At 45.3% G+C, this 13,593-nt stretch overlaps 1 protein-coding gene across 2 annotated transcripts in view; it reads left to right on the forward strand.

Moving 5' to 3' along the window:
• Nucleotides 1-13,593, forward strand: part of si:ch73-374l24.1 (protein kinase C alpha type) — a 99,514-nt gene that overhangs the window by 22,049 nt on the left and 63,872 nt on the right. For both annotated transcript variants that reach the window (XM_037090045.1, XM_037090046.1), the window contains exon 4: nucleotides 10,557-10,639. In XM_037090045.1, the coding sequence (XP_036945940.1) occupies nucleotides 10,557-10,639 (83 nt within the window). The remainder of the gene's footprint in view (nucleotides 1-10,556; nucleotides 10,640-13,593) is intronic.

Here is a 13,593-nt window from a genome sequence, read left to right on the forward strand (position 1 = left end):
GCTACATATTCTGTTGTTATTATTATTCTGTTGTTAATGATACATTTGAGTACCTGAGAATGTGTCTTCACAGAGTACAGAGAGATATGAGACTGTCAATACTGCAACCTGAGAGCCCAAGAGCCAGCAGGCATAGATAGCGTTAGCATACCAATAGGCAGTGCTGAAATGCTGAAACTGCCGTGAACAATGAAACTTTACTGAGTCAAAGATGCAATTTTCATTTCATTAACTGGTAGTGTAGTATATAGTTAGTTGTATAAGGTGTTGTCAGAGATAGCTGGGCTTTTTTCGCTGTCTTTGTTGCTGTTAGCTGAGCATTTTTTGTAGTGTTAGCCAACATTTCCATAGCAACATGAGTTAATGAGTATAGTGAAACAGTATGAGAGATTTTTTTTTCAAGCATGAAACCGCTAGTATGTGAATTGCACACTATTTGCATGGAAATATTACCACGTGCAAGAACTGTGGTAGTTAAGTTAACAATGATAGACAGACCTTTTGACAGTTAACAGTATTTTTATACTGTCCAGTACTGTGGTGAGAGTAACGTAAGCTCCAGAGAGGCTTCCATTGGGTACTGGTGCCTTGTTCCATGTACCGGTACTTGTATTGGTACAAATGTCGAAGGTACCCGACAAACACCATATAAGATTGTTGCAAAGTAAAAACTGCAGCAGTGGAAATTATGTGTCAGGGCTTTCTGCAGCTGATCAACGTGTAGTTCCTCTGGGAGTAAACACAAGAAATGTGATGCAGGATTGTAGTAGATGTAAAAATGGCCACTGATTGTTGCTTTGATATGGAGCGAATACAAGAAACGGTATGAGGCAAGACAAAGGTCAGGCGCAGACAACAAGCCGACATGTCTGAGGAGCCGGCATGCCAACTGGTTTAGCTGCCGTACTGTATCAGCATCTAACATTATAGCCCTTTAGCAGAGTTTAGTTGTTTGCATCTTATATAATCCATAGGCCTATCAACTTTTCACCATGTTTACTCACTGAGTATAGAGCACGGTTTATAATTGTCAATTAAAGCACATTTTTCTATTATCTGTGTTTTTCTCGACCTCAGAAGTGAGTTTTGATCGAGGCCTCTCTTTTGTACTTTGCTGCACTTGACAGAAAAAATCTGAAAGACGGGGGATTGAGGAAGATGAAAAGGCAAGACCTGCGAGAGAATTTGTGTGACAAAAAAAAAAAAGAAGTGTCTTGTTTGTGTTTCAAAATGTCCCGAGACAAATTTAGCCATGACTTCAATGGTCCCAAACAAATTAGTCAAGGACACGCAGTGCCGCGGGAGTGGGAGATGCTCTGATGTTGATGTGTGCTACCAGGCTGCCCCCCCAGGCACCAGACTTGGCTGTGACCTTTTGCCTGGCCGCCTGCTCTCTCTGTGTGGGCTGCGGCGCATAGAGTCCCCCCGTAAGCAAAGCTGTCACCTGAGGCGCGTGACTGCGGTCGAGCACTTTTACACATGGGTGTGTTTGCATTGTGGGCTTCCCAACACCTCACATAGATGGATAGTACGGTCTAATTTGGTCCTGTCTGTGCGCAGCAGTGTCAGCCTTCTGCATGGACCGCAGCTAGCCAGACTCATTACATTACTACCACTGTGACACCTGATACACAGACACAGGGGGCTCTGAGCCAGACCACTGTAGGTGATACATCACTGCCCGGACCAGATGCAACGAGTGTGCTTGATGGTGTGTCTGTCTTGTCTGACAGAAGTGTGTTTATGTGTGTGTGTGCGTGTTTGTACATCTGCTTGTTGAAATGAGCTTGAAATGATCTGTGCTCGTATATGAATTGAAGTGCATGAATGTGTATTCGTGTGCAAGTATGTGTACACTTAACCCTGTGTGTTTATGTGCATGTGCATCTGTGTTCAGAGTCATATTTAATTCATGAGGCAGTATCACTATTTCCCTTGTGTGACTCAGACATGTCTGGCAGCCAAACACTCCCACCTGTAGTTCGGAATAATTGATCCAGTCCCCCCGTGGCCATTTCCTAATACAAACACCATTATTGCTGCAAAGAGTGTGTATTCATACAAGTGTTGTCTGCATGCATATGTTGTCTGTTTGTGCGTGTCGGTCTGCATATCACCCGCTAATACATGAAATGCGTGATAATGCATGTTACATGCTGATTTTTTCCAAAATAATGTATTGTGATAATGTATAATGTATTCCAGGGGTGTGTGTGTCCTTATGTATATATTTCATTCAACATGTTACCATATTAATAAGCCACAAATGTCAATCTCACTGTAGCACTTGAGGAATTGTCCGAGGATCTTGTCTGTCATTCCCCAGTCTTCGAGATAGTCCACCCTCGACCGAAATGGAGGACCAACCATCCTCGTCGTTAGCGCTTTGACATGTATAAAATTAGATCCTTTTGATAAGAGAGAGATTGATTATCTTGGGCTGCTAGTTTGAACCACTCAGGAGATGCTGAAGCTTAAACAGGCCTTGTGGCTGTTTTCGGTGTCTCTCTGATGGCAAGGGAGTAAAAACAAACCACAACATGCAGAAAACAAAACCTGGCGTGCTCCCTGGGGACACCATCTTTACTGCCTGTGTCTGCTGTAACAAGCTTCCCAGACATGCATAATCAAACACAGATCTCAGAGGACAGGGAGCCAAGGTGATAACTACCATCTCCTGTCAACCTGCGGCGCCGTGTGGGAGGAGATACAGGAGGTGGGGTTTTTTTAACAGCATAAGCGCCGTGATGCAATCTGACGAGGCCAAATTAACACTGACCTTCACTCAGATGTCATGAGGTTCCCACAGTTTCAGGGGTTCGGGGAGTTTTGGGAGGTTTGCTTTGTGAAAGAATAAGCTGCATTCCGACTGTATATATACAGCTTTCGCTCCTCTTTTCTGTTCTCAACGTCATCTTTTCTCATCCTGTCTCGCCATTTCTGCTCTGTAACCCCCCCCCTTCTTCTCCTCTCTGCTTCCTTGTAACTCAGTCCATCAGCGGGCTTTGTGGAAGGCTTTATTGTTGCCTTCAAGGTCACACATTCACTGTTAACTCTGTGTGCGTGTACCTACTGTACGTCTTTGTCCTCTATGTGCCTATAGCATGCATTATTGAATGCATGTGCTGAAATTGAGTTTCCAGGCCTTTGTTGTAGCTGCCGCTCTGTTCATTTCCTTTCTCCGCTGGTACACGATGCTCGCCGCTACACACTGTATCACAGGTGCTGCATCTCCCAAGGGTGGTGGGAAAAGGACAGGCTTGTTGTGATGCTGAGGCAACGAGGAGCCATATTTCCCGTCAACTTATTTTTTACGCACATTTTGACGTATCGCACTCTGAAAACTTGATGGGAATGGCAACATTTTTATAAGAAAAGAAAATCTTTTGCTTGCCTGAGGTGGTTTCTGCCTTCCTGGTGAAGAGTTATTGCAGTTAGTGGGAGGTGGAATAACACTTTTTCCTCGTAAGTTCTTGCAAAGATAATCCCTCGTCTTGTGCAATGGCACAACAGTTTTCTGACTGGAGAATTAGCGCCACCAACTACTAATAATCGCTTAACAGTGGATTGAGTGAAACAAAGCATTTATTAGCATTTTCATTTGCGGATTTTCTCAATGTTTGGAAAGAAAATGTGACACACTTGCATGTAAACAAGGCTGGTGTTGCTACAGTTTGCAAGTGTGAACCAACAAGCCGATGACAAGTGTTTTAAGGTATAAAGAAAGATAGATTCATTTAACTGAGGGAGAAACTTTTCTCAGTCTTAAAAAAACAGCTGTCCACAGAAGATTCTGTAAAAATGACTGAATAGCGAACCAAGCCCGACAGGTCCTGGGTGCCTGGGCCTTTGATACCTGCTTGCAGGTCCAATTAACTGTCTTTTACCTTCTTACCACATCCAAGACATTTATTTCCACCAAAATATCAGCAACTTTCTTTTTCGCTGCCTCGTTTGAATGAACCTCCCACCGGTGATCTGTGGGCTCTGCTTGGGCACCAAAATAATGAGCAGACAAGCAAAGTGAGTCAGTCATGGCCAGAGAAAATATCAAAAGGGCGTCTGTAATGGATTTCAAAATGGAGAGATCAGCCAGAAGTCGATATAACGATGTTTATTGAGTTGAACAACAGCAAAGGACGATCAGTGTGGTGCATCTTCATTAGGGAAAGGCCCGTTATGACGGGAGGCAGTCAATCCCACAGAGTCTAGACACGGGTGGTGGAAACCTGAATCATCCCGAGGGACAAGGTGGTGATGGGGAGGTGGAGGGTTACAAAGACAGAGGGATGTTTAACGAACGGCGTGCGACGACTGATTGGTGGGTGAAAAGATCATCGACCAGACCAGACTGTGTTGTCAGAATAGTGAATGAAAGAGACACTGAGGTCTCATCAGATGTTCTGTGGTGGTATTTGATTTTCATTATATCAGTCTATACAGCGCACATATGTTCTGGAAACTCAGTTGATTAAGTGTTTGTAGACAGTATATAAAAGACTAGAATGGCAGTGGAATACGGATTATCATCCGACATATTGCCGTGGCTGCTCTGGCTGTCCAAACTGTCACTGAGTCCCTCCATCTGTGGCCATCGATCTCCACCAGAGAGAGTGAAAGAGAGAGCGAGCTGGTGCCTATGGGTTACGTGACCCGGGGCTCTGGGAATCTCAGATCTGCCACTCAGCGCGGTGGCAGGAGATCAGAGGTCGCACACTGTTACAGCCCTCTGGAAGAGACATAAAACATGCATGGAGTAAAAAACGTGATGCTGAAAGATGCGAAAAGATGCATTTTCATACACAAAAGTGGCTCAGAGTACGGACATAACACGGCGTCGCTCTTCTTTATGTGATGAAGTGTCCCAGTGTGAGAGAGGAAGGCTAGTGGAAGTGGCCAGGACGGTAAACAACGAACGGGCATAGTTTCTCTTTGAGCTCTATCAAAATTTGATGAGAACTTGACACACGCAGAAGTGCAGCTCTCTCTGCTGTATGGAGGTATCGGCCCCTCTATTGGCCCATTGTCCACTCCCCCCCCCCCCCGCCGTGGTTCCTCTCTCAGCTCGTTCCACCTCTCTCAGTCAGCGCTCGCACAGTGCCGGGAAAAGCTTTTCACTCATCATTCACCGTTCTCTCACGCGCTCCCTAGATATGTCTTTGTGCTCGCACAGAGACGCTCCGCCGCCCGTTTATTTATAGCATCCATTGGCCAGGTGTAGAGGTGTGGAGGAAATGTCTTCCCTCACTTCTCCACCACAGTGGGGTTCAGGACACACTGTTCCAGCCTTGGCCAGAGTCGAGCCTAAAAATAACCGGGAGAGGAAAACACACCTCCCTCAGCCTCACCCTCTCCTCTCCTCTCCTCTCCTCTCCTCTCCTCTCCTCTCCTCCTGTCATTTTTCTTGGCTGAAATGACAAACAATCTGCAGAAAGACCACGGAGCCATAACACGGGGCCAAACAGAGCGTTTTACAGGATCAGGAAGAAGCTTGTCTGTCTGTGTTTATATAAAGTGCGTGGCAAGAAGAGAGAGGCGATGAATTAGGGGAGTGAAGAGGAATGAGTGCAAAGACCTGGAAATATGTTCACATTTTTCCACTTCTCCTTTTCCTGTGTGGAAAATCAAGTTGGTTTTTTTGTTGTTGTTTTTTTTTTTGAAGTAGTAGTTTTTGATAAGATGCCTAAAATAATGTCTGTGTTTTTATTTGGAAGACATAAAGTACATCAGTAAAAAAAAAAAAAAAACAACGCGTGTTTTGAAGTCAGAATTTCAGTTCCTAGTCAGCACTTTTTACCTGGAAACCCCCCCTGAAGTTGGATTTCTGACTCAAAGAGTCAGACCTCACCGACCCCAACTTCAGAATCCAAGATGGCTGCTTTGCGACTCGACAGCTGTGAAGGCTGTAGTAAATGCTCTTTATTAGCACTTGTGTCTCGTCTGGTTGCAATGGTAATAATTGCGCACGACTATTATCCACGCCCCCATTCTTTGTTTGAGAAGGAGAGTTGATTGTCAGACAGGAAGAGACCCTGGCTGGATTGGCGGCCATTGATTATTGGCTTCACACAGGGTCCCGACTCTGCTCCCCTGGGGTGAGACTCCTGTGACTCACCCACAACCCTCCATGTTCGTCCTTTGGTCTCAGCATTATACCATACTTCTGTGACACTCATGCTGTCCTTTAGTGGTTCCACGGGCCTATTACACATTTAAGACCAGCTTGAGCCGAAAGATGATGGCTGCCGGATCGGCCAACAAACGTGCCTCTTCCCTGCATGACTGAATTTCCCACCTGACTTCACCTCAACAACACTTTGCCACTAATGTGATGTAGATGTCAGAGCATGACAGCTGTCTGAACGCATTTCACATTTCTGACTCCCTTCAAGACATCTCTGCCGTCATAGGAACCCTAAACCCCCTGTGGATTGGTTCCCTCCCTCTCCGCCTATTCAGCCATCCTCTCGCGCACCTCCTTCTTTTCCTCCTGTGGATCACAGATCAAAGCGTCGCTCCTCTTTGTGTTCCGATGCACTCTGGGAGCCCGGATCAATTGAATGTGTCTGGAAGATATTGAGTCGAGGCTCTGCAGGTGTCCCGCCCTCTCCCTTATCTCCACCGCGGGCTTTTCATCTGGGCAACGGCACAGCATAATTCTATTAACGCTGGCTTGGTAGGTTACCAATTTCACCAGATTAGCCGGGGCTAAACCCACACTTTAAAGGATCAGGAGTGGAGAGCTGGGCATGGAGAGGTGTAGGAATGCCACCACACCGCAAACACTGGCCTTACCTATACACACAGACACAAGTATGAATACAAACATTGGATATGATGCGCTTTCTGCCTTCCACACAGTCACAAGACAGCGTTTGTGTTGTGTAAGCTGCTTTGTAATGCCAAAGCTCCTTATCTCTACGCTTATGCAATTATGTGCTGGTGAAACAAAGAGCCATAGTAATTAATCATAACATCCCTGACGATACAGTATGTCACTGTGTCCCCTCTGCTCCCGCAGCCTCACGCAACTCTCCCTGAGAGGACGAAAACCATCTGGAGACACTTCTTACTACTTCCCAGGCAGATTTCTGTGCCTGAGTCATGCGGAGAAGATTTATTATAGTGGCGTTAAAATCAGCAAGAGAACAAGTCTTAATTAAGGACTCCTCCAGCTCCTTTTCCCTTGGAGCGCTAAAGATACGTATGACGATTCGACCCGTGGTGAGAGGTGTAAATATAAGGTGTGCGAGGCGTCTTCACAGCTTTCCTCCTGATTGGTTGCATGTAACATCGTGTTTGCTCCCAGAGTGCCTCTGTGTTTCAGCAACCGCAGCACACTGGCTCCTGCTTCCTTAAGACAGCTTTCAGCTTAATGTGTGTATCAGAGTGTGTGTGTGTGTGTGTGTGTGTGTGTGTGTGTGTGTGTGTGGGATTATAGTCAGAGAGAAACACTGTCTCTGTCTTGTTTAAGTCTGGGTAAGCCTGACTCACACACACATGCGCGCGCACACACACACACACACACACAGTCCAAAACTAGATCCATCCCTTTCACTATATGCAGCTTAACCGTCTCTCTTCACCTCTGAACTGAGATCAGTGTGGAGTCAGCGTGCTCAGCTCCAGCCTGCACCAGCACGCACTCAAGCTGGCCTGAGATCAGCACTGAACAGCGGCGGGCGATGGACGAGTGGGTGCGTGTGGCTGAAGGTGTGAGGACGGAGGGTTGAGGACGGACGTCACTACGCCCGTGATTCACTTTTTCTTCTTTTTTTTAAAAAAACAGGCACATGCGGGGAGGAAAGAGAGAAAGCTGATGGTTTGCATGGAGTTAATCCTGATGAGTGGAACTATAAAAATACACAAAGCAGACTTGGTGTGTTTCGTGCTCCTCCGCTACATGCAAGCAAATGTTTGCTTAATTTCACTGACAGCACAGTGGGCAAGATGTGGGCTGGGAGGATTCAAAATTTGACTGCAGGGCGAGTCGGAGGTGGATTTGAAGTGGGTATGAAAGCTCCGAGGTCAACACCGAAACAGTTGCTAATGTACTTAGCAGTGACAGAGAAAAAAATCTTGTTTTTTTTTTGTTTGTTTCTTTTTTTTTTTTTAGTCTTTCGGGAAATACAGAGTGATCTCATCTCTGGTTGCTCCCTCTGTTTTTGTCCTCATCTTTTTGTATGTATTATAGGATCATCAATAAGGCTGCTTTTAGGAGTACACTAATACGTTCTGCTCAGAGTCCTAAGAGAAATGGCACGTAGGCTAACGGCGCTGGCCAGGACTGAGGGTACAGTCACGTGAAATCTTTATGAAATCTGAATCCTTTCAAGTCCCTTTTTGAATCCGCCGATATCTGAAATAAACTAGTGTTCAGAGTTTCAATTTAAAGTCTCTTTTTGTTCACGGGTGAGTCATAAACAGAGCTTTGAGCTTTGACATATTAATGTAAGTGGCATCTAATGGTGTAGCTTCAGATTGTTTCCAGCCCACCTCACCTTCTTCTAAAGTAGCTGTTCAGAACCAAATGCGGACCGAGTTAACAAAAACAAGATGACTCGTAATTTTAGGCCGTTATAAAGTAAAGATATACAGTATATATGAATATTATGTTTAATCTCTTCACATGGATCCTTTTGAATCCTACACAATAGACCTTCAATCTTTAATACTGTCTGCCACATTGAAATACAGCTGCAGCCTCTCGATTATTACAGATGAATTCAAATACTAATGTTGATGCGCTATGAGCTAAATGCAAATGGAAAAAACACTTACACACTCATATGATAGTGCTAGCATCCTGATGTTTAGCAGGTCATGTTTACCATGTTCACCACGTTAGTTTAGCTTGTTTTCGTGCTAACGCTGCTACTCAGCCCATATCTTAAAGCGCAGATGTGGAGAACGGGAACGTCATTATGTCATAGCCACCTTATTCCTAGCTAGTGTGATACGTTCTGCCAACTGTGGTTGCGATTCCTGATGCTAATCCTTGTTCTCGGAGTGATTTGTACGACATATCATCCTTTTATTAAGTTGTAGGTTAGCCACTAAAGCTTTGCTTTTCAACCTCCTCAAATGCCAAAGTTGGAAGGATTCACTCATCCAGTGAATATTATTACAAGTTTCCTGTCAAACCATCTTCAGAAGCTGAAGATGTTTAAGTCTGGACTGCAGTGGTGGACCAACAGACTGAACATTACAATCTGTGGACCCGCGCCGCCAACATTCTCCACCCACTGGGCCCTCGAAATTCTCATCATCTGCATTTACACCTGTGCCTGGCCCACCCCTGTACAATATGAACATGACAAATGGCTCAGGTGACAACTTGAGAGCATGGATAAATCACTTTGGGCTACTATTTTGCTGAGCTTTTTTACCCCCCTCCCTCTCTCCCTGCCTCATTTCTACTTCATTACTGAGAGAGATGAATTTTTACTGTACGCCGCCACTGGCTCAGCACCACAGCGGCGGCAAAGAAATATTCATCTCTGACATACATACACAGGCTATAGCAGGACTGGATTATGATTATGATGATGGAGAAAATCATTATGCTCAAAATACTGATGATGATGATACGAGCTATCTGAAATGGATGTAATTAAGAGAGTACCATGATACAATAGAGCCTTTTGCATGGACAGTTGAACCTCCTGCTGTTTCTTGGACTTATCGGGAGGCTCAGTTCTGTTGTTTAACCGATGGCCGTCAGATTGTCTGGCAAGTACGACTTAGCTGGCAGATTTAGAGACAAATACCCCACAAATACGCCGTTGGTGGAGCACAAAAGTGCGCCTGAACAAACAGGCAGCTTGACAACAAGCGAAGCAGACAGATTGTGCGAGAATCAGAAAGAAGAAAGCATTTTAAATAATGGCATGGAAAAAATACAGCGAGAGTCAGAGTGGGAGTCAGCTTGTGATCTAGCTGTCACAGATGTCCACGCTTTTTTTTTTTTTTTTGCCTCTCCCTTCAGATCCACGGTGGCGTCCAAATTTAAATGCCAGTGTCGCTGACGTGAGAGCAGCGTCAGGTGTCACGTCGGCCGTGTCAGCGCCGAGTGACACTTTTGGTCGGGGGCAGATCCCGGATCACTGGGAGACAATGATGTAATCGAACCCAGCAGACTGTACAGAGCCGACGGCTGCGGAGCACACGAGATCATGTAGTGACATTTTCTGCGTGGGCGTGAGTGTGGGAGTGCATGCGAGTCTGTTTGTCGGCCTGCATTTGTTTGTGTGTCCACACAAGGGAGGCTTGTCAGAATCTCTTTGAGGTTGATTGATGATAATTTACACGCACATTCTCCCATTTTCTGCCTTCCCCCCTCAGTTGCTCCCTCCGTCTCTCGACAACTTGTTACTAAATCAGCAAACAGAATTAGAATATCATACTTTATGTGCGAGTGTGTTTATATTTTTCTCCCTGAGGAGGCAGATTTGGTGGTTGAATGAGCTTAATGTGCACATAAGAACAAGGTCGCAGTGTTGTGTCATACTCTGCTGCTATAAAACTGTCTTGTCTCTTTCTCTCTCTTCTTCCAGTGTGCTGTTTTGTGGTTCACAAACGCTGCCATGAGTTCGTCACCTTCTCCTGTCCCGGAGCTGACAAGGGTCCTGACACAGACGTAAGTTGTCAGTGCTTTGTGCATAACCTGAGTGCATCTATCTGCACCCAACAATGCTTTTATGGTTTGACGGCAGTACAGCCTGCAGTATGTTAAAAATATGCTTCCAGAAGTGTAGGAACTGATGTTGTTATCCAGCTTCCGTGTTTGAAAGTGGCTGCAGTTTCACACAAGAGTGACAGAAGTGCAGAGTAGGACCTTTTTTTTTTCTTTTTTTTTTTGCAGCAATATGAACACCATTCATATGTCAAATATATAACAAACAGAGAAGCCAAAAGAGCAAAACAAAAAAAAAAGAGTTTAAATGTATGCTGAGAGATGGATGAAAGGACGTCAAGTTCTCCTCAACAGGTTCAACAGGAAGCTGAAACTCTCCTGAGCTCCCTGTGAGTAGGAGCACGTTACTTCCAGCAACAGTCAGGGCAGCAGTTTTAGTGCAAGCGTGAACGTCATAATGGACAATCGGAAAACTGAGAGTCCTTTAACAATTAATAAAGATTATACTTTGTCTGAAATGCTGTGTCTCTTTAACACCCCCACCCCACCGGAAACCCAGTTTCCTCTGATTGGTCAGCTGACACACGCCTGAGCCAGCACCGTTAACAACAACAGAGCAGCTGTGCTAAATCAACTCTTACACGTCTTCTTGTCACGCTTATGCTAATGTGAAAACGTGTCATACGGTGACAGTGCGATGTCACGAAGAGTAGCAATGAGGCGTTCGGGAGCAGTGATTTTACTGTGGGAGAGAGAAGCTTTTAGGGGTACCTACACCTTTTGTCTACAAGTATAGACGACGTTTAAGTTGAAACAGACGTTACATTTAAAAAGGTTGCGGTGCCTCTCTCATCTTTGCCGTTTAAAGTCCAGAAAATCAATTCGCACTTACCAATAAACAACACTGGAGCGTATCAGTAATAATGAGAGAAGTCAACCCTCGACCTGCAGTGTATCTCACAACCTCTCTGTTTGTTGTTATCAGCGGCTGTTGGCTTCCTCACAGCCGGCGTCATATCATTGTCCCTCGTTAGCCTCCTCTCTTCCCCCCCCCGAGCACATCTGATTCTGGGGTGGGAGGCGTTTTATCAGTGTTGGATTCTGACCTCTGTGCTCCCTCGGGATCTCTCTCCGGAGTGCATGTGTGACCCTGCTGCAACAGTCGGACCTCGGGCTCCTCTCCCCGCCGGCCGGGAGCGGGGATCTGTCCTTGGTTAGATAAGAGATGGAGGTCACGCGCTGATGTCTGTGGACTTACATGCAACAAGCTCTATTGAGGCGGTCAAGCAATATCATGTTCGGAGAGATGGGCCTCCATACTTTTCCATCGAGCACAAAGAGGCCAGCGAAGACGCAATCGCAACCAACACCAATATCCTCCGACAGCAAGACGTCTGTTTCCCAATCGCTCCGCTGCCTTTTGTACATTTGATTCACTGTTATGAAAATACTCTGTTCAGTAACGTCAGGCCTTGTTTTAAAAAAGCTTTTACCAAACTTTAATCAAAGCTCCATATTGGCTTCGCCTCCTCATTACTCTCGCTCCTCCCAAGACGCCCTTGTTCATTTTCTGTATCACTCCTGAGCTGCCTTCTTGTTATTCAACCGTGCATCTCCTCAGCTCCGTCTGTCTATCTTCCTGCCTGTCTCTGTCTTCCTGCTTCTCTCTTTTATCTCTCGCACGCACACACACACACACCACACACACCTACATCTCTTTTTTTTTTCTTTTTTTTATTTGGCTTCAAGTACCCATTGTGAATTTTTCGTCTGCCTGTTTTTGTGCCCATTATCTTCTGACTGGCTTTGAGTGAATAGAGAGCCCTTTGGGGGCGGACCTCTTTGAATTCCAAATGATGATACGGGGACTAGTTCATACACAAGCAGCAAAGCAACTTTTATTCACTTTAATTTTGTACATTTTCGGCACTTCTCTCAATTAGAACCGTTTCTGTGCTGCATACTTCAGTTGAACTGCGGACCACCACACAGTCAACTCACCTGTGATCTCCAATATTGACTGTTTCCAGTGGATCATGCACGCGATGCTCAGCGCTATCTATACAGCATGTGTAGCATTGCAGTTATGTTGACGGATCGTAGGCAGGTATCACTGTAGTGTCTCCAAGGTGATAAAATGTGAATCCTAAAGGAACACTTCACCCACAATCAAAAATGTAGTCGTGATGTAATCACCTGCGGGTGAGGTTTCGTAGTCCAGGAAGAGTTTCTCGAGCTTTGCAGTATAACCGTGTTGCAGGAACTCCAAAAAGCTCCATACAGCTCGTCTGGTGTGATCCAAGTCTCCAGAGGCCCCAAGTGCAAGATCGATTTCTATGTTTTTGTATGAGAACACACAAATCTTCAGGCTCAGTCTCAACTGTGCACCTGGAGAGTTTCATGACGGCATCTCACGCAGTTGTGATGCAATAATTTTGACTAAATTTGTCCAGAGACAGACACACAGACAGACATATAACCAACTATCAAAATCACTTCTGTAGTAGTTCACTTAACAGCTTAATTTAAATGAGTTGAGATAAGCGTAATCGTTTTATCAATAGAAATTTTGTGTGTTTGAATATGAAGAGCAGCAGGACTCAGATTAAAGTACAGTGAACCTGCTCATCATCATCAACAGTTCACCGACATCAGATCAGTCAGTTCCTCGTTGGTCTTTTTGTTCACAGCAAGAAAAATGACGAACGTGATCCAGACTGCAAAAACAAGCCGATTCATTGATTAATCGGCCTCAAAGTGAACGGCCGTGACTCACAGAAACCGATCCATCCGTCCCTCTCCATCACCGTCACTCCCTCTACGCTCCTCCACCCTCTGCTTCTGAATCAGCACGGTGTCATGACTGTCTGAATTTGGCTCAAGGCTAGGACACACACACACACACACACACACACACACACACATACACACACCCTCTGGCCCCTTTGCACTGTGGG

The sequence above is a fragment of the Acanthopagrus latus genome, chromosome 23, assembly GCF_904848185.1.
Source record: "Acanthopagrus latus isolate v.2019 chromosome 23, fAcaLat1.1, whole genome shotgun sequence".
Taxonomy (NCBI): domain Eukaryota; kingdom Metazoa; phylum Chordata; class Actinopteri; order Spariformes; family Sparidae; genus Acanthopagrus; species Acanthopagrus latus.